Source organism: Abramis brama (genome assembly GCF_963993115.1).
Source record: "Abramis brama genome assembly, chromosome: 14".
NCBI lineage: Eukaryota > Metazoa > Chordata > Actinopteri > Cypriniformes > Leuciscidae > Abramis > Abramis brama.
The window spans coordinates 3,632,809-3,659,281 of record NC_139976.1 but is presented as its reverse complement, the minus strand read 5'-3'; the positions used below and the strand labels follow the sequence as shown (position 1 = coordinate 3,659,281).

At 39.7% G+C, this 26,473-nt stretch overlaps 2 protein-coding genes across 3 annotated transcripts; both read right to left on the bottom strand.

The window, feature by feature from the left end:
* Window positions 1-6,081: 6,081 nt before the first annotated feature.
* On the bottom strand, window positions 6,082-9,236 carry LOC311096128 (uncharacterized protein). 2 transcript variants are annotated; one of them, XR_014608960.1, is made up of 5 exons: window positions 9,195-9,236; window positions 8,442-8,593; window positions 7,302-7,598; window positions 7,172-7,207; window positions 6,082-6,927 (listed from the first exon to the last, which is right to left on the bottom strand). XR_014608960.1 is itself a non-coding variant. In XM_084135115.1 (5 exons), the coding sequence occupies exons 2-5, from the start codon at window positions 8,581-8,583 to the stop codon at window positions 6,800-6,802; spliced, it is 531 nt and encodes a 176-aa protein (XP_083991241.1). In that variant the 5' UTR covers window positions 8,584-8,593; window positions 9,195-9,235; the 3' UTR covers window positions 6,082-6,799. The 2 variants fall into 2 exon arrangements, 1 of the variants encoding a protein (XP_083991241.1); XM_084135115.1 differs by having other exon boundaries at window positions 8,514-8,593; window positions 9,195-9,235.
* A 7,546-nt stretch (window positions 9,237-16,782) lies between these two features.
* On the bottom strand, window positions 16,783-18,361 carry LOC311096132 (uncharacterized protein). Its single transcript, XM_084135120.1, has 5 exons — window positions 18,170-18,361; window positions 18,051-18,080; window positions 17,805-17,849; window positions 17,229-17,264; window positions 16,783-17,044 (listed from the first exon to the last, which is right to left on the bottom strand). Exons 1-5 carry the CDS (start codon window positions 18,303-18,305, stop codon window positions 16,839-16,841), a joined length of 453 nt encoding a protein of 150 aa, XP_083991246.1. The 5' UTR covers window positions 18,306-18,361; the 3' UTR covers window positions 16,783-16,838.
* Window positions 18,362-26,473: the final 8,112 nt, after the last annotated feature.

Genomic DNA, 26,473 nt, shown 5'->3' with positions numbered 1-26,473 from the left:
AATTATAATACAATGTAATATATTTCTTACCAGGATCTTCAGTGACAGTTTCTGGTTTATGGGGCTCTGTGAACAGATATTAAACCACTGTTAGTAGATTGAAAATAAATGTACAGTTGCAAACATTTATTGAATTATAAACAAGAGTATTACTGTACCCGTTATGTTCACAGTGAATGTATATAATATCCCTCCACACACAGTAAAGAAAATTAATCTGAATTCTCCCGTCATTACTGTAGTTGGACTGAAGCTGCATGTGAAGCTGTTTCTCTGTTCACAGAAACTCTTCTCTACAGATTGTGGAGTCAGTATATTTCTCAGAGTTTTGAAACCTATAGAATCTAATGCAGCATCCAGAGTTCTTCAGAGAGACGCTGCAGGTGAGAGTTACTTCTTCACCCACAGTTCCAGTCACATCCTCACAGCTTACACTGATGTCATCTGAAAAAAAGTTTAAATCAGTTTAATACATCAACAGAAAACTACAACCCCATTTCCAGAAAAGTTGGGACATTTTATTTAATGCAATAAAATAAAGAATCTGTGATTTGTTAATTATCTTTAACCTTTATTTAACTGACAAAAGCAACAAGAAAGGATTTCCAATGTTTTCACTGATCAACTTAATTGTATTTTGTAAAGATAAACACATTTGGATTTTGATGGCTGCTACACACTCCAAATAAGTTAGGACAGAGGCATGTTTACCACTGTGTCACATCACCTTTCCTTTTAATTACACTTTTTAATCATTTGGGAATTGAGGATACGAATTGTTGAAATGTTGCAAGTGGAATATTTGCCCATCTTGTCTGATATAAGACAACTGTCCATGGCCATGGCTGTCTGATTCTCCTTTTCATGATGGGTGATCATACATTTTCAATAAGGGCGCTTTCACACTAGCACTTTTGGTGCGCACCCGGGTTCGAATGACGTCAGAGTTCGGTTCGTTTGGATGATGTGAACGCTGTCCTCCGAACTCGGGTGCGCACCCGCGAACCGTACTCGAGGCCGCTTAAAAAGGGTGGTCTGGGGTAGGTTACGGTTCATGTGAACTCCAGTACGGTTCGCTGCTGATATGAACGCAATTGTAGCAAATCGCGTGAATGAACCGCTATTGATGACGTATAATGTGGTGCGTGTGTGTGTGTGTGTGTACACTTACCTTGAAGAAAAGCGTGATTGACGCATTGCAAGCAGAGAGATGATTTCTGACAAAATGAAATTGTCTTCAGCGGACAGCCCGCTGTCTTTGGAACGATTTTAGTACTTTTGCGGCAGACAGACGCAAGTGTGTTTCTGTATCTTTTCTTTGAAAACAAAACCAAAGGTTAAAAAAAAAAAGTGAAGTGAGCAATTCTATCCATTTTGATGCCTTTTCATTCATGGCGGTTACCAAGCAACACGATTATGCGCCACAAGCGTACCAAGGTTTGGATACAAATAATATAATGTGAACACAGTCCGCCGGGGGCCGGGGGTGCAATCGAACTCAGGTTCGGAACAGGCAATCGAACCAAGTGTGAAAGCGAGTTTGAAGTGCACTATCTGTAATTGATTCTGGGGTTTGTCACCAATGAAGTGAGTGAGTTCACGTAGTGCTCGGTGTAGTTCTACGGCTTTCCAGGTTGTGTTTAGCCTGTCCTTGTAGTCCCCTCTGTTAATAAAACTGCATATTTTGATTGAAGTTGTGGTGGTGTGTTGTCTTCTGGTGGCAGACCATACTGGCTAAAATAATTAAAGGTGGTGGCAGCATCCTATTAAGAAAAACAGATATTACAATAGTAATATGCATGACTGCCATTCAAAGAGTCAAGGCGGTGTTGTTGTTTCCCTTTACTATTGCACAAATGAACAAACAACAGGGAGATTTTTCTTCTTTGTAAGGCATTAAACTCAATGGAGGAAACCTTATCCACCAATAAAGAACCTGTCAATCTCTCCCTCATCAAAGTTAAACAGGTTTTTAATAAATTGCATCACATGAAGTCGTTAAACCATGTGTCAAAGAATGAATGCATGCAGTTTGTCTAATATTTTCCATCATTACAATCAATTCAAGACACAACTGTTGTGCCTTGAGCGAGGTAGGGGAGAGCGGGGCACAAAGTAACGCTTTTTGACTTTCTCAGTTTGTGTAAATCTACTTATGGTTCAGAGTATTTAGTTTTTCCCACATTAATTTCCCACATGTCTAGTACAATTATGTGTTTTTGTTTTATTAATACAGTATATACATTTTTCTTGATATACCCCGAAAGAATGGAAGTGAAATGTGACAACATGCCCCATAGGTGGGGTACATTGTAACATGTGTGGGGCACATTGTAACATAACATATGACAGCTTAAAATGTTATCTGATCTAATAAAAAAAAATACAGAACAAACTAAAATATTTTCTAAATAAAATACAATTAAAAAACTCTTTTCATATAAAATAATGGCAATTTTTAATAATTAAATATAAAGTAATTTTTGAGTTTTGACTACGAACACATGAAAACACAGCTATACAACATAGTTCAAAACAAATAAATAATTAGTAATTTCTGAACATTGACTCTCAGTCTTTATTCACCTTTTTCTCACGTTTTCTCAATAAAATTAATAAAATTATAGAATATAATAGCATATTTCTAATAGGGGCACATTGTAATGCAGTGTTACAACATGCCCCCGCCTGCACAACTGGGATTTAAACCCTGCTAGTGTCTTCTGCTAGTTAGCGAAGCATTAAATAACTATCTCAACTGTTAAATAACATATTGGAGATTAAAATAATATCAGATTTGTCTTATTTTAAATAAACACAAAAAATAGAGATCAAAAATTAACACTTCACCCATTTGCATTAAGCTTTGTATTGTTAGAAACCCAGTCATATATTATAATAAACGTGGATTTTTCATTCATTTTTCCCTGAGATGGGAGAAATAAGGATTTAAGTGTTTTACTTCCTGCTTATTATGACGTAAAAATCATCATTTTGCGTCATAATAAGCAGGAAGTCACATTTCATTGAAAAGTGTAGAGACTACAAACACTGGCTCCTCATTATTCCAGGGGGAGGGACCCGCTCACGCTACAGGCCTATTACAGATCAGTGGGTGGGACTTCACTTTCTGAAACTGAAAGCAATATCCTCCATCTTGTTTGGAAGCTAAGCTAACAGGCGCTGTGGAGACAGATGTGAAGATATGACAATAGCGGAGGAGAGTGCTCAATATGATATAGAGGAAGAGGATTTCGGAAGTCTGATGCTTGAATCAGGTGTTTGTGGCTACCTTTACAAGTCGCATAGCGAAGAGCAGCCGAGGCAGAAGACCTGCCTGTCGCGGACGAGAAGCCCAGACTGGCTCGAGCTGGGGGCGGACTGGTGGCGCCGGTGATCTCACACCTCTCGTTTCAATCTAACTGAATTCATTCCGATTGGTGAATCTGACTGTAGTGTTTACATGAACGCTAAACAAGTGATCGGTTGATGTGCGCTTTACCCTTGCTAAGAAAATTTCCGCTCCTCCGTGAGAGATGCGAGACCCGGCGCGTCTCAGTAATGACGCCACCGGCCTCGCGCCGTTCTCCCGCGGCCGTCAGCCTCGTCCTGCTCGCCACAGTAAACATGATGAATGGCGACTGTAGAACGCAAAAGCCGAATCCCGGACATTTTGGGTCTCTAAATCCCTGGCAAACTCATCACTTACTGAGGCTAGCCTTGTTGTTTTCAACTGTGCTCTCTAACCGGTAGGCGTGGCCTCCTAAGGCAGCGAAGCAAGTGCATTCTGGGAGTTGTTGTCTTTCATCCACATAAGCCAAAAATACATTTTCTGGCTTTTCTCAGTCTAGAAAGCTCCAAATTCAAAAATTTCTCCACATTTCTTCTACTTAAATGACCTATTTTAAATACACATTCATCTTCCCAGAGGTGAAGTATCCCTTTAAGTAAGAAATTTACTTTTGCTATATGGTTTAATAAATGTCTATGGATATCTTCCCAAAAAAAAAAAAATTTGGCAGAATTTTTTTTTCTATCTAGTGTTGATATGGCAACTAGTAAATACACAAAGTTTCGTCATCCACGCATGTGCGGAAGTATTTAAAACAAGTGTGTTACAACTAACCCCGCGGTTGTGCCCCGCGCTCCCCTACTTCCATAAGGGAGACTTTCACAGTAAACATGCATTTGAAATGGCTATGGAATCATTGTTTTGTAATATATTCGCTGCGGGACGATTGTGACCTGGACATGGATTTGTCTAAACTCTAAAGGGGGGTCATGTTATCCATGGTTAACCCTTAAACCTGCATAGTTACCATAGTTAACAAATATGCATTGTAAAACTCACCCCCCGTCCCCAATTAAAAATAATACTTTTGATTAGCCTACTACTTTATATGCATGAGACCACTGTTATATAGACTGAAAGTGAAGGAACAACAACTTTTTTTCTTTGAAGTTTATTTTATTCTTTCACTTTGCTCCTGGTCTTTCATACAGTATGTGGTTCACTTGTAAAAAGTTCTGTAAGGAGCGTGTTTACTTTGCACAGCCTCTCTTTTTAACTGACTAGAGAATACATAAATAAATAAACTATAATGAAATGCACCAAAATTCCCGCGTGATGTTCTCGACTGTTTTATTAAGTATCAAAAAGTGTATAAAAAGTGTGTATTGATTCACATGGACAGAATTTAAAAAAGGACTCTTATTTTGTTATTCTGTGGAGAGCGTGCCATTGCCTCCTTATATCAGCAGAGGAGCTGCAAAAGACCACCAGATTCTCATGATCATACTCGCAGTGTTTGTCAGGCTTTAATGCTTGAACTGATTCCCTGTCGCGTGAAACTGAAGGTTTGATCTCAGTGCTGGAGAACCGAATGGATTAAGATGAGCGAGACAGACAGAAGTAATTAGCACTGCTGATCAGGGAATGGATTAACCCCTTAAACCCCGAAGACATTTTTTTTCTTTTTTTTTTCTGAGTGACATACAAAAACAGTAAAGACTCATATCTCAAAAACTACAGCAAGGAGAGCCAAAAGGTATGTATCGTTTGATAGATTTTTTTTAGAAAATAAATTAATTACATTTGGTCACTCTAAGAAAATTCTAATAGAATACAAAAAAAAAAAAAAAAAAAAAAAAAGTATTATAATTTTACATAGGTCTATCTTTCTTATTTGACATTCCATGAAGGGAATAAGGTAGGAGGAGGTTTTTGGTGAAGTTCCCCTTCATGTGGGCTGCATTTGGATACAATTTTTTGGTGATTTTTTGGATTTGTGGAGTAAAAGTTATAGTTTATATTTTAATGTAAAAAGATAAAAAAGTGTCATGTTGTTACTTGTGTAATTATGTTTAGACTATAACTCTAATTATGGGGTTATTTATTTTTTGGTTTATTAGATGTACATTTCAGACATCTTTGCTTTTATTAAAACCTATCGGTTAATTGAATAAAATCATTCAATTCGCTTTCAGTGTTTCTATTATGACATATCTTCAATTAAAATATGGGTTTACCTTTCAGATTAATCTCTGTTACTGGGATTCTCATTGGTTATAGTCTCATAGTCATTGGTTATTCAATTATTTAACTAAATGTCAAATAAAATTTTAAATACAATAGCTGATTTATTATTTTACATTAATGCCATTTAAACAATATATAAATATTAATAAGAAATATATCAAAAGTAAAGTATAAACTCTGTAAAAGTTTATCCAGTAGGGACCATCTTACCCCTAATTTAATATTTGTCATTTTGTGCTATAAAAGATTAGCAAATGTTTCTAGTTATTTCCTATAAAAACACATTGGCTGACGCATCATCATCATCCAGCACATGCTAAACTTATATTTAAATATGTTACAGATTAAAAGTAAATCCACATTGTTCTTAAGAGAGGCATCTTCCTAAAACATTATATTCATACAGTATAACATCGGCTTTCTGACTTTATATTCCTACATCACCAATTACCACAAACTAACTTGTTATTGTCACTAGTATAGTTTTCCCTTCACAGACATTAAAGTTCATCAAAAATTCTAAAAAGAGACTTTGGACAATATTGAGAGTATCATGAGACTTTAATCATTTAATAAATACAATTATAATGTTAACTTTAAAATAAAAGATCATCAATGGCATATACAATGTGGATATATGACACTCAAAACTGCTAAAATAAAAACAATATTTTACTCAAATTATTAAAGTCTGTGAAAACACAAAAGCAGAATTATTATCTGATGCAGATTATCTCAACATGGCCAAATACTGGCGAAATAATTGGTCTGATCAATATTGATCTATCATTGTAAAATAACAAGTACATGAGTTTTAGGGGAGGGGGGGTAGGGTGGGGTTAGTGCACGTGCACATGAAGGGGGGAGTGGAGAAGAGAAGAGAGAAGCATGAAGTTAGCTAGAGTAGAGATGTCCTAGACAACGACTAACTTTAGAATTATATTCTCTTGAATTTTGATATGGCCGACACATGACCAAAGAGACGACGTTCCGATGAACAAATTGCAAAGAAGAGGGAAAAGGAGAAGGAACGCGTGGAAGGGAGGGGACGGGTGGAGGAGGAGGGAGGGTCGAGCTAGCCTCCGTTTTGTTTGACAATACTTCAAACGTCAACAAGAAGTGACGTCAGCCAACATCGCTTATAGAGCAGCTTTAAACTGAACATTATCACTTGCATGATCTTTACATGACAAACAAAACAAAACTCTCTGCTTTCATTTAGTTTCACTCATCATTGTTGGTTCTGCAGAAGCACATCTTTCATATTTCATCTGGAATCCAGAAGGGTTGTTGCGTTTTGAACCTCTTTACGCAAAAGATTGCCATCACGATGACGATGGAACAGCCTACAACAGCACCAGTGACGATAAGAGCTGTAGATCCACGACCTGTTTAATATGATTTATAATAAAATTAAGAATATTCAGCAATATTCAGTAACAACACTGTTCACACTGTTGCTGTTTGTAACATCACAGACTTCACAATATATTTCTGCTGCTGTTAGATTTTGTACACATATCTAAATGTACATAAAATAAAACAACTATATAGCATCTTTCTGTGTTGTGTAAGTAACCTGAATTCATACTCAGTAAAAATAATTATAATAGAAAGTAATATCTTTCTTACCAGGATCTTCAGTGACAGGTTCAGGTTTACTGGGCTCTGTTAACAGATTTTAAACCACTGTTAGTAGATGGAAAATAAAAGTACAGTTGCAAACATTTATTGAATTATAAACAACAGTATTATATGGTACCTGTTATGTTCACAGTGAATTTAGCTGATCCCGGTCCTTGATTTATTTGGATAAAGAATCTGAATTCTCCCGTCATTACTGTAGTTGGACTGAAGCTGCATGTGAAGTTGTTTCTCTGTTCACAGGGGTCAGGAGGAAACTTTTCTCTACAGATTTCGGGGTCAGTATATTTCTCAGGGTATTGAAACTTATACACTGTAATGCAGCATCCAGAGTTATTCAGAGAGACGCTGCAGGAGAAAGTTACTTCTTCACCCACAGCTCCAGTCACATCCTCACAGCTTACACTGATGTGATCTGAAAAATAACAATGTATTTCATATAATACAGCAACTGAATAATAATTTTTATTTTATTTTATTTTTTACTTTACATCTCAGTAAACTTTTTACATATCAGACTTTATATGTTTTTGTACGTTATAGTTTGAACAGGATTTAATCTGTGGTAATGGGATGGTCACATATTTTATTATTTAAAATTAATTATAGCTTATATATTCAATAGTAATAAATACACTACAGTCTCTGCATGCAACACCCTGGCTGTTTCTTTCAATCATGAACATCAGATAGAGTCAGTAGAGAAACACAAGATTTGACTTTTTTTTTTGTTGCTGCTGCCAGGATTCTGAGCAGAACCAGAAAATATGAACACATCACACCAGTCCTCAGGTCTTTACACTGGCTCCCAGTTAAATTTGATTGATTTTAAAGTATTATTACTGGTATATAAATCATTCAATGGCCTAGGACCTCAATACATTGCAGATATGCTCACTGAATATAAACCCAACAGATCACTCAGATCATTAGGATCATATCAGCTAGAAATACCAAGGGTTCACTCTAAGTATGGCGAGTCCGCTTTTAGCTATTATGCTGGAACCAGCTTCCAGAAGAGATCAGATGTGCTCCTACTGTAGTCACTTTCAAATCCAGACTCAAAACACTTCTGTTTAGCTATGCATTTAATGAATGAGCACTGTGCCACTGTTCGTCCGACTGTTTGTACTGTATTTTATTTTATGTTTCTAAACCGTTTTAATTATTCTTATTTCTTTTTATTATTTTAATTTCTTCTATATAAAGCACTTTGAATTGCCATTGTGTATGAAATGTGCTATATAAATAAACTTGCCTTGCCTTGCCTTGTTATTGCCTTAGATTTAGTCCCTCCTCACAATTTCTAGGGGAAAGTTTATTCTCTTACCATCAGCTTGACAGACAGCAGTAAAAGTCCAAACCAGAATGAACAGTTGCACTGCATTTACAGCATTCATGCTTTTGATTCTGCAATAGAAAAAAATGACAACAGAAAGTTGCATAACTTAAACGTGAAACTTAAACAACTAGGACAAATAAGTGCTAGAGATTAGTAGAGATGATTTACTGTAAGCTCAGCAGAGATATCAGAATTTAATTAAATCATTTTGCGAAGTTTCACACAATATAATGAATCATGCATTAATTTAGAGGGGCTGAAGAGACTCACGAGTGTAAACTACAACCACAAAACCAGAACCGTGTACAATAAAGCACAGAGAAAACAACGAAACACATCCATTCATGATAATATTGCTGCTGAATCTACAGAGCCACGACAGAAATTGAACGTGATGAAATAATGTTCTATTGCATTGTCTTCCCTGGCTGAACGCAAAAACAAATAGAACCAACACTGCAACATTAATCAGACAAAATGATCACAAACACGCAGAAAAAAATGTTTTCTATATAGTCTATTTAAAAGACATATTGAAAAATCTGCAAAATGTGTAAATCACATAATACAAAGATACCATGCATGTGCTGAAGATTTTCCTGTGGCTGGTTATGGATCAGTAAATCTAAAGGAGATTATTTCCCTGTTGAAGAGAGAGTTATTGCTCACCTCTGGTCTGTGTGTCTTCAGCGCGTGAGTTCATTCAGAATGACTCTCTCTACAGCTCACTAGTGTATTAAATACAGGCTACTCAAATTTCACTTTCAAAATTAAAGTCATTTCGAGTCAGCAGTCGGTGCTGTCACTCACGACTTGCAAATCTCCCCTTCATGACGCAATATCAAATAATAGTGGAGATACCGACAGGGTCGTATAGCCTCTCTGTTTGTTGCAGGAACACAACAAGTTTTAAAATTTTCAACAATTGTGATTGACCAATTTAGATGACCAATCAAATCAAAGAAGGCTTCTTAAGTGTTCACATATTATCAGAGACCGAACGTGAATTCCAGCGCGACGTTTAATGAATGAAGGGGCTAAACATTTAATATTTTATATATTATTATATGTTATATAGGCTATTATATGTTATTACGGTAATATTATATATTTTAAAATGAAAAGATATTTACAAATAGTTCAAATGTATTACTTTACAAAAAAAAAAAAAAGAAAAAGATCATAGCCTATTGTTTGTTTACCATTCTAGTTTCCCTTTCTGTTCAGCTACCAATGTCATCGATGTGTTACACTATTTAATATGAAATGTAAATATTTTTTTTAATAAATTAATATATGTAGCCTAGATGAATATACAGTATTTGATGGTTGTACAATGCAGAACCCCCTGATCAAGGAGGTGGTGTTGCTTATTTTGTAAACTTGAACACATTTTTTTTTCTTAGTGAAGCACATTGTTTAGTAAAGCTGCTTTTGAACAACAAAGTGATATTTAAAACAATCATATTCATTTGAGTAACCCTTATCCACCCATGAGAACCTACCACTGCAAAATCTCTCCCTCATCAAAGGTAAACAGGGTTTTTAATAGTTTACCTCTACATGCAATCCTTAAACCATGTCAAAATATGAATGCAGTGTGTCTATATTTTAGATAGACCCCCCCCCCCCCCCCCCCAAAAAAAGTACAAATTGTAAACCCACCCTCTAGTTTCTAGTTTACTTTTAATATTATTTTTATTTTCAAACATAAACGTATACTACATTAAAATTAATTGAATTCAACTTAAATGGAGCTAAAATAACAAATAGGTTTTTCATAACTTAAAGGGGACCTATTATGCCCCTTTTCACAAGATGTAAAATAAGTCTCTGATGTCCCCAGAGTGTGTATGTGAAGTTTTAGCTTAAAATACCCAACAGAATTTTATTTACAGCACGTTTAAATCATCATTTTTGGGGTCTGTGAAAAACGCACTGTTTTAGTGCTTCCCCTTTAATGCTAATGGACTGCTGGTTCACGTCACAGGGGGCGGAGCCTAAGCAGCCGCGATCAGAGCCAGAACAGGGAAGATGATAATAATAAAACAGACAGTCACAGTAATGGTGTTCATTTCGACCATAAAAATGCCTACAGAGTCAGAGAATATATGTTGGAACAGGTATAGTTTAGTTTAATTACGATTATAACCTATTTGGCATTGCTTGTATACACTATTAATGCAAGCCTGCTGTAGGACTCCGTCTGACGATCTGAATTGTCTGAATGATGACACAAAATATACTGATGAGTTTAATAAAGTTTACTGTATGTCACACAAAAGATGAAGCATCAGTTTTTCTTCAGAAAATCACTGTTAGAGCTGAGTAAACAGTATAAGAACTGCATAAGTAACTTTCTGTAGAGTTGAGGGAGCATTTTCTTTGAAAACAAAATAAATCCACCTCGTCTTCAGTGGCTGGCAGATTTCAAGAGTAAATAGAGAGAGCTATGTGAATGAATACATCCAGCTACAACACCTTCAACGCTTGGGAGATGCTTCGACGCTTCTCGTGAGTGCATTGCTGCAGCAATGGCTGACGTGTACAACTCGCAGTGAACTCGATCAGGGCGGGTCTAAGTTATAACGGCAGTGTCAGTCAACACTCGTGGGCGGGGCCTGTGGCTTTAGTGATGTCACTAAAGCCACACTCTGAAAACGGGTCGTTTGGAGTGACTGCTTATGATTTATGGGGATTAAAAAAAAAGGAGTGAGTGGATTTTTATCACTGTAGGGTGGTTGTGTACACACACTGCCAACACACATTTATGTCCAAACACCATACAAAAGTGAATTTTGCATAATAGGTCCCCTTTAAGTTTAAGTTATGCTTAATGCATTGCAGTTTTTGAGTTCATATCACATTTTTTATTAAGTTAAATTAACTTTTTTTAAAAAGATAAATTAAATGTACTCATTCCGTTTAGTGACTTTCAGTGTTAGGTTTTACAGAACCAGGGGTGGGCTCATCACAACACCACAATATATATCATTATATCTTTGTGGCCCCCCGCCTTCGCCGAGGGCCCCTGTTACTCAGTTCCACTTTTACCCCCTGTCTGACACCCCTGCTTCATACACAAAAAGGCATAATTATAATAGAATAATGCCATATTATATAACAATATATATATGACTCTGCTATAATGCATTGCAACAGTTCTGTTATATTCAAATAACTGACTGCTACACACTGGAATTTAATTTAAGTTTTGTGTAAAGTCTTTCTTTTTCTCACTTTCTCAGAACAGTAATTCATTTCTCAGAAAATGAATCTCACCCACTCACTGGTACAACTTGTCCATTTGTGTTTGTATAAAACACAAATGTTTCCTCATTTCATTGCGTTTAAAACAATAAAACATGCTGTGCAATACAACACCGTTTACATCATACATCAAAATTGCATGTGAAGAATAATAAAAGTAAAAAATCATTTCCATATATATGTACCAAATACAAAATTAACATTCATTATATACAATGAATCTTTGAATGTCAGAATAATAATAAAAAAAGAGCAAAAAAAACACAAAAAAAACGCAGTTTGGTTTTTGCTTCTTTACCCCATGTTAAATGTTCACACAGGCTTAAGTTCATTAAAGCCACACACACACACACACTGATCAAAGAGATCAATAATATACCAATACTTCACAGAAATCAGAGTTATATAGTTCAGTAGTTTGAGGTTTAACAGATAGTAACAGGGACGTGTCACGGTATCAAATGAGGAGAAGGATTTGCAGGTTAACGGTGTTTAATAAAAACATAAGACTCACAGCCGTACTCAAAGTGATAATCCAAACAGGTGACACAGAGAAGGCAACAGAACAACCAGTGACATCAAACAATGAACCAGCAAAAGACACACACAAAGACGCAGCTTATATATGCAGGTTAATGGGAAACAGCTGGTGACAAATGATCAATGATTAACAGACAGGAGTATGGGAAATGCAGTTCATGATACATATGACAGTGAGGGGAAGAGACATCTGGTGGCAACTCAGGGAACAACACTAATACAATACAATAAACACAAAACACAGTCTCACACTGTGACAGTACTCCCCCCTAAAAGGAGTGGCTTCCAGACACTCCATAAGACCAAGCACAAAAGTTCAGGTGGGTGGAGGAACGGGGGTGGATCTGGGGGAGGGATGGAGGGTCTAGAACCCCAGGGCGGGGCCGCAGGCGGTGCAGGGAGCCAGGGCGGGGCCGCAGGCGGTGCAGGGAGCCAGGGCGGGGCCGGGAGCCAGGGCGGGGCCGGGAGCCAGGGCGGGGCCGCAGGCGGTGCAGGGAGCCAGGGCGGGGCCGCAGGCGGTGCAGGGAGCCAGGGCGGGGCCGGGAGCCAGGGCGGGGCCGCAGGCGGTGCAGGGAGCCAGGGCGGGGCCGCAGGCGGTGCAGGGAGCCAGGGCGGGGCCGCAGGCGGGACCAGAGACCAGAACGGCGCTGGAGACCAGGGTGGTGCTGCAGGCATCTCCAGACACCAGAGCCGAGCTGCAACCCATGGTGGTGCTGGCGGTAACAGGAACCTGGGCAAAGAAGCACAAGAGGCCCTATGGGCCAGGTTAGCTAGGGCAGACAGTTCAACTAGCTTGGGGTCGGCCATCTTGGACCAGGCAGAGAGTTCAAGGAGCTCGGGGACGGCCATCTTGGGCCGGGCAGAGAGTTCAAGGAGCTCAGGGACGGCCATCTTGGGCCGGGCAGAGAGTTCAGGGAGCTCAGGATCATCCATCTTGGGCAGGACGGAGAGACTTTCAGTCGTGACAGGAAGTGCAGTAGACTCATGTTCAAACCTCTCAGCTGTGACAGGAAGTGCAGTAGACTCAGGTTCAGACCTCTCTGCCGTGACAGAAAGTGCAAGAGATTCAGGTTCATATTCCTCAGCCGTGACAGGAAGTGCAAGAGACTCAGGTTCATCTTCCTCAGCCGTGACAGGAAGTTCAAGAGACTCCGATTCAGACTTAACGGCCGATTCAGGTTCATGGGCTTGAGAGACATCTTGCTGAACAGAAGAGCAGAAAGCAGACCACACACACCACAGAGCCATGGTAAACACAGGAAATACTGAGTCCAATGAACATACCTCTGGTGCCTTCCTGAGAACAGGTGCAGGCATGATGATAGCCCTCCTTAGAACAGGTGACGCTGAGACAACAGCCATCTGGAGTGTAGGGGCAGGTATAACCCCAGCAGTCTCAAAAATAGGTGCAGGCATAGTGACAGCCATCTTGGGTACTGCTGCTGGCTTGGCGGCGGCCATTTTGAGGACGGGTGCAGGCTTGGCAGTGGCCCTCGTGAAAACCGGCATCGGGGTTGGAAGGCCAGCCCTCCGCACTGACCTTAATGGAGTCTCTGCCAGACTAGACCTCAGACGCTGGGTTCTGGCATGGATAGGAGAGAAAGGTGAGGCAGCCATCCTGTGAAGTGGCTCTGATGCGGCAGCCATCTTGTGAAGTGGCTCTGGTGCGGCAGCCATCTTGTGAAGTGGCTTGGGTCTCCTCTCCATCTCCCTCTCTCGTGGCCGACGCTCGGGAAAGAGTGAAACAATCATGTCTCTAGCACTCGCTACATCCATAATTGGCTCGGGTGTGGCAGCCATCTTGTGAAGAGGCTCAGGTGTGGCAGCCATCTTGTGAAGAGGCTCAGGTGTGGCAGCCATCTTGTGATATGACTCGGGTGTGCATTCCCGCAGGCCCAGAGTCCCAACACACAACGACCGGTGCGCACTACCTCCCCTCAAAAAATTGCTTGGACGGGGTCTCCTCCCTGACCTCCGAGAAGAATTCACCTTAGTCTTGGAAAAGACCCGAATCATCTCCCCGGTAAGTGCCTTGAAAGAGGCACAGCATGGGTCCCGTCTCTCCCACACCTCTGTTCCCCATATGGCTGCTGGACCGGTCAGCAGCAGTAGCACGAACGCTACTTTCGATTCCTCAGTTTCGAAAGTCCTGTGATGCATATCTAGATGCAGAGAACACTGATTAATAAAGTTTTCACATAACTTAGGCTCACCAGCGTATCTCTCAGGGAAGTCCGTGCTAGGCTCCGGCTGACCACTCGACTCCGTGGGGTTGGGGGAAATGGATGGTGTGGGCGACACGGAACCACTCTGCAACAACAGGAGCTGTTGTTGCAAATCCGCCACCCTGGTACTCAGTGCCTCTCTCACCCGCTCCAAGTTGCTCTCCTGTGTCAGATCCATAGCAGTGATACAAAAATAACTCCGGCTACAAATAACTCCTGTGGCTGATAACCCGCTCCTTCCTTAATGGCTGGTTCATTCTGTCACGGTATCAAATGAGGAGAAGGATTTGCAGGTTAACGGTGTTTAATAAAAACATAAGACTCACAGCCGTACTCAAAGTGATAATCCAAACAGGTGACACAGAGAAGGCAACAGAACAACCAGTGACATCAAACAATGAACCAGCAAAAGACACACACAAAGACGCAGCTTATATATGCAGGTTAATGGGAAACAGCTGGTGACAAATGATCAATGATTAACAGACAGGAGTATGGGAAATGCAGTTCATGATACATATGACAGTGAGGGGAAGAGACATCTGGTGGCAACTCAGGGAACAACACTAATACAATACAATAAACACAAAACACAGTCTCACACTGTGACAGGACGTGCACAGACATTTTGAGGGGCAGGGGCTCAAGTGAAATAAAGGGCACTTCTCATAATTACGTATTTTTTTTATTTTTTTAAACAAAAAAGTATATATATTAACGCAACTCTGACTTCCTTTTTAAAAAATTAATTAAAAAAGTTAATTAATTTTATCTTCCTCAAACTCACGCAATTGTTTCATTTTCAAAAGATGTCTACAAAATAATCATTTCACACAGAAACCATGGTCTCCTTAGTATTCACTAGGTTTATAGAGCAGCAAAGCAAACCATTCCACAATGTGCATGTTTTGAAAACATTTTCTATGCTACTAGTTTCAAGTATATATGAATAGTTCAGATGCAAAAGCCTCTAAGTGCCATCTGAAATTTTCTTCTAAACTGAGCATTTTTTTTCAAGTTCAGTAATTTAACTTAAATGACAATTAATAGGTAATTTTCATTGCCAGTAATGTGAAATAAGTGAACATAAACATACAAGCTTGATAAAAAATGATAATTATAAGGAAATTTCAGATGGCACTTAGAGGCTTTTTCATCTGAACTCTTCATATTTAGAATAACCTAAATAACTGCATCAAGCAGAGGGGCGTGTTTTACTAATAATTTGTTTATTTTTGCACAAGGCACTACATCGTTTTAATTATTTTGGTGTTATCAGAATACATAACACTTTAAAATTAAACTTCCCAAAATAATTGAGTAAAAATTCAATAAAAGCCAATGTCAAGTATGTATTTGTGGTTGTATGGAATACTATTTTATAAAGGTTTAGAGGAAATAAAAAAAGTTAAATTACTCATAAATAAAAAGTTAATTTATAAATATTGTTATTTTGAATGTTTAATGTTTACTTATTTCTACTCAGTTTTATTTATTAATGTACCAGATGCAGTTACTCAGATTTACTACATTTTTTAGAGTGTATCCTCCATCTGTTTGCATCTGTAGATTTCTTCTAAATTCACCAATTTAGATTTCTAAATTTCAGGGGGAAAGACTCTTGATGTAAGTCATTAACTGGGGACGTTCTGTATGCAAATTAGGCGTCAACTAGTTAAAATGCGCACATTTGCATCTAATTAACAGGGCAATGCAGGTAAATAGGATAAACAAAATAACTAAAGCATATCACCTGGTGGTGATATATGCTTATTTTATTAACTTATTTTATTACATGGCTTGGTTGAATTCCATGGTCTGTTATTTCTTGATAACAGACCGCTGTGCGGAGTATAACAGACCGTTGCCATGAAAAACAGAGCGTTGCTATGGACTCACAGGATTCTAACCGTAGAGACGGAGCGTACTATTTTCTTTAGCGGAAGCAATACAATCGGGTTTAACAATCGGGGGAGAGGGAGAGGGAGCGCTTCAGAACTCCTGACCTGATATTTAGATATACTATTCTTCAAAAAATATATTTGTTTGACAGGGAAGCTGTGCGCAAACAGAAATATATATTATTTTTCAAAAATAAAAAAAAAGCACCCCAGAAAAAAGGGCACTTTCTCTCCAGAAATAAAAAGGGCAGGTGCTCAAGCCCCCTTTTATGTCTATGTGTGCACGTGCCTGGATAGTAATGCATGTACAAATATAGTTTATGGAGTTCCTATAAAGTTTGTGTCTTTCATTAAAAGTCAAACAAAACTCAATGTTTTCATACGGCTGAGTCAGTGACATTGATCACATTTTCTGTATTGTTGTCCGGAAACATCCTCTTCTGTTTGTAGTATTGTTTAATTTTGTAAATGATTGGCATAATGACGATGATAAAACAGCTTACAGCAGCAGCGATGACAGCAACTTTAAATCCACGATCTTTTTCATGTTGAGATGTTCCTGATTGACCCAAGACAGATTCTTCTGGAAAAGTACATTTAAAATGTTTCATGACATTGTTTAAAACCATTTATTCACAGGTGATTTAAAATGCTAAATATGCTGAAAAGAGACTAACGAGCAGTTTTCATAATTAACCTGGAGCTCAATAATCAATATCTATACTAGGCATATGTAATAATATCTAACGGCATATGTAATTTCTTACCAGGATCTTCAGTGTCAGGTCCAGATTTACTGGGCTCTGTTAACAGATTTTAAACCACTGTTAGTACATTGAAAATGAAAGTTTCAAACATTTATTGAATCTTATCACAGGTCTTTTACTTCAAGACATTTGTTGAGTTTTTGTCCTTAAAATGCTCTTGCGTGTAGAACTACTTTCATACCAGTTGAGCCATTTAAAGCTGTTTAACTACTTCAAAAACAGTGATGTTACCAACTCACAACTAAGAAATGTCATGTATCTTTTCAGTCGCTAGACTATTTTATTGATAATTTGCGGCCAGCACTGACAAGATTCAATACGTGTGAACATCTCATCTGTGTGTGTGTGCAGAGACAGAGCTGAAGAACAACAGCGTGATTTACATAGATAATAAAAGGTCATTTAGAAGGGAAAACATTGAAGATGTTTGTCATTTTTATCCTTTTGTTTGTCATATTTGTTGTGGTCAGTGTCTTTGAATGAAATAACTGAGTGCGTTTACTGGAAAACAATTTCACACCTTGACATTCGTCAACCAATCATTCAACAGTCCCGTGGTATAATACAATATATTACCTTTCTTTCCAGGATCTTCAGTGACAGGTCCAGATTTACTGGTCTCTGTTAACAGATTTTAAACCACTGTTAGTACATTGAAAATGAAAGTTTCAAACATTTATTGAATCTTATCACAGGTCTTTTATTTCAAGACATTTATATGGAACTGTAATGCGGTCAATTAAAATAATTTCACACCTTGACATTCGTCAACCAATCAGTATCAAGCATTCAACAGTCCTGTGGTATAATACAATATATTACCTTTCTTTCCAGGATCTTCAGTGACAGTTTCTAAAACAGATTTTAAACCAGTTAGTAGATTGAAAATAAAAGTACAGTTGCAAACATTTATTGAATTTTAACAGTATTATATACTGTACCTGTTATATCCACAGTGAATTCTGTTCTTTTACTTCCACAATTTGTTTGCAAAAAGAATCTGAATTCTCCCATTACTGCTGTAGTTGGACTGAAGCTGCATAGGCTAGGGGACATCAGGATTGCCGCAGATGCCATGAGGCCATAGGTGTCACTGTGGAATCGAGTGTTCAGTTCATTAAGCTGGCAGTCTATTAGCGTGTTGGAAATGTTGCGCAGGTCACTATCACTCCTCACCCTTGTTGATTTCCCCAATGTGCACGTGACAATACTTTCCTCAAATCGGCCTGGGAGCTTTCTTGAGCGGGGCAAACTGGGTACATCCCAGTTCTCGACATCAAGATCCTCCATCATCTTATTTGTTGTTGCCAACATATTTGAGAACGCAGAGTCACCGGAGCGAATGTCTGTCAGTTCTTGTTTGAGGTTCTCAATCAAATCAACCGTGTCTGTCACTGATGTGTTGATGGACTGGAGGCTTTTAGACGTGAAGTCTGATTTACTGAACAACTGTTTGAAAAGTACAAGGAGGAATATGAACTTTTTTGTTCTGATCTGCTGAAGGAGTGACTGTGCCTCAATCTCACTCTGCCCCCCCTCTTCCGCATACTGTGCCAGCACCTCCACGATAACATCATACATACAGAGTGAAAACTTTTGTCACTGCGGCCGATCTTGAATCCCACCTGGTGTCACACCCTCGCTCCAATTCCAATGACCTCTGATCGGGCCGCATCTCTCTTTGCGCATTAAGGAAACGGGCATGACGTTCGCTGCCGCACATGAAGGTGTGCAAGGTGTTGAGAGTGTCAAAAAAAGTAGAAGCATCCAGCAAGTCTATAAAATTCCAGGAAATTACCTGCGTTTTTGACCTCATCATTCTCCCGGTTGCCACGCAGGGGTACTTCTTGTTTGGCACAAGTGATCAGAACGTCCAGAATTACTTTGATGTGCTCCCGATTCCTCTCTATATGATTTCACCCTGTCTACCATCTGTGTTGTTCAGTTGATGGATGACAGAGCCGCGCTCAGACATTTACAGCCTGTAATTGTTAAATTTATCCAGAGCAAATGTGTGCGATTTGCTATTCTGGTGCTTTAAACTAGCGTGACTGAGGTGCTTCCAGTCCCGGTATCCAGTCTGGCTAAACTTCTCCTCCCTGCCCCGCTCACCAAAGTGCCTGCACATCTTACAGAAGACTGCATCCTTCCTAATGCTGTACTCAAGGAAATTGTATCTGCTATACCAGTTTGTGGAGAAACTCCTTGCTTTCTCACCTATCACTGTGACCGGATACTTTAGCACTGGTTGAGTTGCGGGCTCATCCACGGAAGACAGATCGACTGGGCTATCATCCACTCGCGATGCAGAGGCGCTGAGAGGTAGAGGCGCTGGCGCCCTCATAGCAACTGCGCTGGTCGCGCTAGCTGCGCTAGTCGCACTAGCATCCTGCGGTGGCAGAGACGAAGATGTGCTAGGTGTTGTGGATCTCAGCTCTCCTTCATCTCCTGGTTGCAGCGATGACTCAGAGACTGTACGTGCGCGTTTAAGGTACCTAAACAACGACTGTTGCAACATTGTCCTTTACTGGGAATTATTTTCACACTTTCACAAGCTAACGATAAGCACTGGAATGCGGCGGGGGCTGAGGGCTGAGTTGCAAAATATGTGACGTCATTATGTTTTTTAATTTGTCTGGAGACATGGAGTGGGTAAAACATTATTTTGACCACTTCATTGAGTTTTGTTTTGTAGAAAGACTCTTTTTAAAAGATTTTCGTTTTGTATAAATTGTATCTTAATTTTGATCAATGTTTTATCAACCAATTGCCTGTATTTAATAAATAAGAAGCAAATATATAGCAGACAATGTAATAAGGCGCTGGCACGATCACTTGCATTGCACGTGAACTGGAGGGCGCCGAAACTCAGTTTGTGCCTCACAGATTTGAGAAATAGGCTATCTATTATAATTATAGAAAGCTTGAAATGTCTACTTTTAAACGAAAATATTCAAAAACCCCCAAAATAGGCTAGCCTACTCTCTTATTATGTAGCCCTAATCCATATGAAATGTGCATTTCTCTCTGGCGTTCATGACGAATCCGCATCGTCAACTTCATCTTAGCAGCGACACAGAAAACACTAGTTTATTAATAAACAATTAAATGTCTCCTTGCTATTTTAGACATTCATAATCATTACTTTTACAGGTTCTTTGTGGCAAGCTTCCGCGTGCGGTCGTGTGCTTGAGTGCGGCTAACGAACGCTCATTATCCTGGCTATATGGAAGCTTGTTTCCGCCACAGAGTGAAAAATAAAAAAGGTAATTGCGACTTTTTAATCTCACAATTCTGACTTTTTTTACTCACAATTGCGAGTTTACATCTCAATGTAAACTCGCAATTGTGAGATAAAAAGTCGCAATTATCTTTTAAAATGTTTTATTCTGTGGCGGAAACAAGCTTATAAGATTATAAATATATAAACAATAAATAAATAAATATCTGCTCTATTCAAGTAGAGAGGAGAGCAGGGGTGAAAGTACCATTTTTCAGAAAACATAATTTGAAAAGATGTTTTAGACAGAGATATATTTTTGCTGTGGTCAGTCACTCACAAGTGTGGTTTATCAATACCAGGGGTATTTTGTAAAAATGTAGAAATAATTCAGTATAATTTCACTTTGAACTTAAGACTGCTCATGTTACTTTCGACCCTGTCAGTTGGTCACGAAAGTAATGTAATGACGTCTATTCGCCCCGGTTCTCCCCTAGCCTAATTAAATTAATATAAAGGGGCGATTTGTCCACTAATGGCTTAAATGAACAACTACTAGTCGACTAAAAAAAAAAATTAGTCGGAGGCCTTATTCCACATATTTTCGCAGGCTATTCTGGGTTGAGCGAGCGACCCTGAGGAGAGCGAGCGGAGCGGAATATTCAGAGATGCGCTCTCCGCTCACATGCTCTGATCTGAACAAACCCGAACCACTGTCTGCTGAACTTGCATAGAAACATCAAAATAGACATAACCAGCTTTTTAAAATTGTTTTCAAAACTAAACATTTAGACTATTTTAGCTCAAATTGTGAGCTTATTGGCGATTTTTTATGATTCTTGACAAAATTAGAATATATGGGGAAAACATTTTTTAAAGAAAAGTTTTGGGTGGGCCTGTTGAAAAGTGGGTGGGCCTAGGCCCGTCAGACCCACCCATAACGCCGTGCCTGGCGTATAAATGGTTCCTGATTTTAGCGAAGCAATCCTAATTTCAGTTTTAAATCGAGCGTAAGCCTTCTGTGACGAAGAAACCTCAGATTAGCCGCACGTATAAATGGTACCAGAACTAATTAATCTGATTCATTGGGCGAAGAAATCCCCATTATCAGCATTTTTAAAGGTGACTGAGCGATGTTCCTCCTCACCGATTAAGGCCTTATTATTCGTCACGTCATTGTATTCATATTAAACCGCTGAACCGCTCATATGAAACAATCACGTCGAATTATTGGTATAAATTCTAGCCTAGCTAACTAGTAATTTGCCATTGTCTGTGAAAGAATGATGCTGTTTGGTTTGGGAAAGAATCACTTACATGCAACGTCATGTGTCTAAACTAGACTCAGTGCAAACTTTCAGCACAACGCGAGCGCTGCTTCGTTAGAGTTGTGTTGTTGGTTGGCAGTGTGTCTGAAGTGCGAGCAGGCACTTCTGTTTACCTGAGAACAGCACCAATATCACAGACCCTTGTGTAAACAAGTGAATGCGTGTAGCCAAAGCCAGCTCGCTAGCAACCCTACGCGCATACAAGTAAAGCCCCTTTACCTTGAGTGATAGTTTTTAGCACCGACTAAAGCTACGTTCACACTACACGCGACCAAGCGACACGATACCATTCATTTTCAATGGGGAGCGGGCGACTTCCGGTGACACGCGCAGTCGCGACCGTTGGTGACTGGATGGGGCGTGTCTGGCGACGCGACAAAGTTGAGATCTGTTCAACTTTATGCAAATGAAGAGCGCCTTTCGCGAGCGACAACCAATAGGAGTGAAGTCAGTGGAGCACACGTGATCCGTTACTCTTCAGTGCAGCGTCTGACCGAGGCAAGATGAATGAGAAGTTTATTTTAGCAGTCAGAAACTGTCCAATAATTTATGATATGTCTCCGTGTACATACAGTGGTACTCGCCGTGCTGACTCCGAGCCTGAATGGTTTCGTGAACTCAGAAAGACCAGTATTTGCCCATTTTCTGCAGTTAAATAGCCGCGATAGCACAGGGCACTCGCTGTTTCTCATTCATCTTTAATATTATGCATTTTATGTACTGATTCCATTTATATTTAGACTTTTCCTTCCAAAATGTAAGCTTGTAGCGGCAAGAAAACAGATTTGTTGTCTACAACACGGAGTAACATCCGTGAATGTCACTCACAAACATTACTAGGCAACCAGTAGTGAGAACGCCCACTAACGACCTCACCGCCAGCCACTGGCGACATGCAGCGATAAAGTCGCTTGTAGTGTGAACGGGGCTTAAAACTTAGACATGTGCGAGCGTAAAGTGTAACCTTTAAACCAAAGACCTTGGCCCTTGAAACAAAGGGGTAGTGATTTGAACACAAGAGTCAAAGTTCCTCGAGGCTTTGAATCAAAGGAGTCAATTGCATCACAAATGATTCTTTGTTTTGAAGCGCCCTCGTTGGCGACCCCTGCTGGTCAGAACAGTGTAAGTGTAGAGAACTCAGCTTAATGAAACACCTTTAACAAACCAATCGCAAAGGTTTGATCAAAGGTGTAAGCATGTTATAGCAACGCACAAACTATCTAATACTATGAGGTGTCTTTCAAGGCACGATAACTTAGTAAACTGTAGGGCTCGTGTTATGAATGCCTGGTCAATCAGACCAATAAGAGACTATTAAATTCGCCTCTTCCTTTATCAAACGCGGCATTAAATGTGTACAAATCTGTAAAGTGATACAAAAATCAGATCAAATACACACTGGTTCACGAACCGTTGAAATTTAGAATGATTTCGAAACAGCTCTGACTCGCAACGAAGCCCGTTTACTGAAATCCCGTGACTTTAGCAGTCTGATACACGATCAGAATCACTGATTTGAGACAAATGATTTACACTGCTGTCAGAGCTTCATGGAGCATGTCTCAGAGGCGGGTGAAACTACTCTCTTTCTCTCTCTGTCTCTCTCTTTCTCTCTCGACCCCCTCCTTTTTTGGTTTCACTTTTAGTTGAAACCCAGATACCTTGGTTTTTATTTGTGTTTCATTTATTTCGACTTAAGTCTACCCCTATTTTATTTTGTGTATTTACACCTGATGAGCCTGAATATTCCTATTCAGTTAAGTTGAATTTAATTAAATCAATTTGCTTATTCAATTTCCCTTTTAGTTACCAGGGCTATGAGGACAATCCCTGTTTACTTTTGATTTTGATTTTATTTCAATTTATTTACTTACTTATGGAAACTTAATTTCCATATTCAGCTAAATAAAGTTTAACTAAATTTGAAATTTAACTAAATCAATTGTTTTCCTTTCCTTTAGTTTTTGAGCTATAAGGACATTCTACCTTTACTTATACCTTATCTTAGTTACTTCCCATCGACATCTTCCCTCTCTCTATAGGATTACAGTAGTTCTAGCAACTGTTGTTTCTGTAACGACCCAGGTCATTAGAATCCTAACCCCTGTCTGTGCTTTACCCCTCCTCACTCCTTAGCACCAAGTTAAGTACATGAAGTGCGGTTAATGTAAAGCACAGTAGGCCCCAGACAGAACGGGAGACACTTCCCGCTGTTTCTTCTTCTTTTGACCTTTTGTCTGATGTTTGATGTGTCCCTGCTAGCTTCATCTAACAGCAGCTTAACCCATACATGACACCTGTTTACCTATGTCTACTAGCTAAACTTAAATAGGTAAAACACTCCTTCCTTCTCTTTTCTTTTTAGATTTCTATTGTTTCTATTTTGTTTTTTCTCTATTTGCTACTCTCCTAGTAAAACATGTGAAAAGAACCATCAGTTTTGAGTAATAGTTTTAGGACATGTAAAAGGCCAGTCATCAGTCGATGCTGCTTAAAGCACATCAACTTGAATACTCAAAACCCTTTTGTTGTGTGCTCACCAACACTAAATTTAATGGCCCACATAGCTGTTCTCCCACAGAGCTTACCACCTCTGTAGAAACTTGCATTGGCCTTTGTCACTCCTCTCTTGTTTTCCCACAAGTATGCCAGTAGGCCTCAGACATCCAGCCCTGCCACCCACCAGAACCACCGGCAGAGCCACGTCCTCAACATCCTCCAGCCTGAAGCAGACAACGACCTGCCGAGGCAGAGAAGGGAACCGTTAGACGACAACGAAAGCGGACGTCTGACACCCAGCCTGAGCCACCAAGAGCTGACCAGCATCATCTTCTCCTTGGCCACGCTCCCTCAGGCCTCAAACAGGAGATAAATGAACTTAAAGAATTGGCTGAGCTCAAAGAGAGACACTAAAGCCATCAGTGTCCAGCCAGAGCTGAAGTCCAAACACTGACTCAGCAATGCTGCAACATTATAGACAAACGCAATGTGGTCCTGAACAGAACTGAAACAGTCCAACCACCTGCAAACGGACCCCGCAAGAAAGATGTATCCTGCTAAACTTCACATCAGCCGCGTAAGCTCCCCCAGCCCTGCACAAAGGGGGGAGGAGTCAAACCCTCGGCTCGACAGTCACCCGCCAGTGTCCTGAGAGCCTCTGCAGGCGCAGAGGAAAAGGTTTAATTCAGACAAACCCTGAAACGACACATGAAGTGATACTCCAAGATCTCAAGCGAATGGTCAGAAACATCCTTGCCAATCTATGAGACATTGATTTTCACCTGCAGTCTTCGACCGGTGTGACACACCAAGACAGACTCCATCTGCTCTGGATCACATCCATCCCAGAGTGGCACCGCATTCTGGCTTTGGCTGTGGCACCACCAGCAGCTGGAACAAGCCATCATAAAAGGATTCTCAGACTTAAGAGTCTGAATGCAGACTGGGCACTGCCCAGACACCAAACAGACCTAAAAGTGCCTGTGCTACTACCACAGACTCCGAACGAGCTTACCCTGGAGCTTGCAACGAACCTGTGACAGAGGAAACCACCAGCTCCAAGAACCATTTCTTCCAAAACCAGTTAGTCACCATTTTTGGCCGCCCCACGCAATGCCCACTCAACGATGTGTGACTTGATGCAGAAGCCCTTTAACACAAGGCCTCGTCAGAAAGGGTTCCTAAGACCCCAGTGACTCTGAACTGCAAACAAACCAGAAGGCACACCGCTTGACCACAATGCAAGCCTCTGCTACAAAGTTCATAGTCAGCATAGGACATAGAACTTTTAAAGTAGATGAAAATGTGTGTTCAAAAGAAGTAGGAAGCTGCAGTAGTAAAATTATAATTTTACTGATTTAAAGAAAATTTTGAATGCATGTGTAAGCCTCACGTGCCAACAGACTATGCACTGCTTTTGAACCATACAGACATTTGCCACCTGCTGTTTGAAATTGGCACTGCCGCATGTTCGTTTCCATGACAATGACTTGTCACATGACATACTAACTGTAAATAGGGCATGCGTCACCCTGACGCAAGATAGTAAGCAAACCACCTGAGTTGCGTAAAGTAACTAACACAACCTAGCGTCCCTTCGTTTAAACTACTGTTATCCTAAAAGTGCGCATTTGATCATTCGATCCAAATAGGATACAACATGCGATACGCATTTTGATCACTAGTTACTGGCTTGTTTAAGTGCAGATAAAACGATAGCTGTAATTGACATCTCTACTAAGAATAAAAAGTCTTAGATTTTTAACAAGTATCGGCAATTTCAGCATTAAAGCGTAAGTCTGTTTGACAAAGGAAGCTCAACTCAGCGGCATGCTGTACCGGTATTTATTATTCTGCTTGATTGGAGAAATCCAAAGTGCAGCATTGTTTAATCTGTTCGGACGAAGAAATCTCAGTACAGTGTTATATACAGACTTGGGTGATGCCCCCTCCTTTCTACAATGTAAAGGCCTTACAAATTATTGTTAGATTGATGTAATTCATCTAAATTTTGGGCTGCATCTACAAGCAGAGCTACCTAGTGATCAAAATTGTTTCACTCGCTGAAAGTCAATATTTATGCATGAGATGGACGTAACCTTGTATGCTTAGACAAGCTTTAACTTACAGCAAATCCATTTCCTTACTTTTTAAACAAGTAGAAGTTGTTGAAAGTAAAGAGAAGCGTTACACGAGTA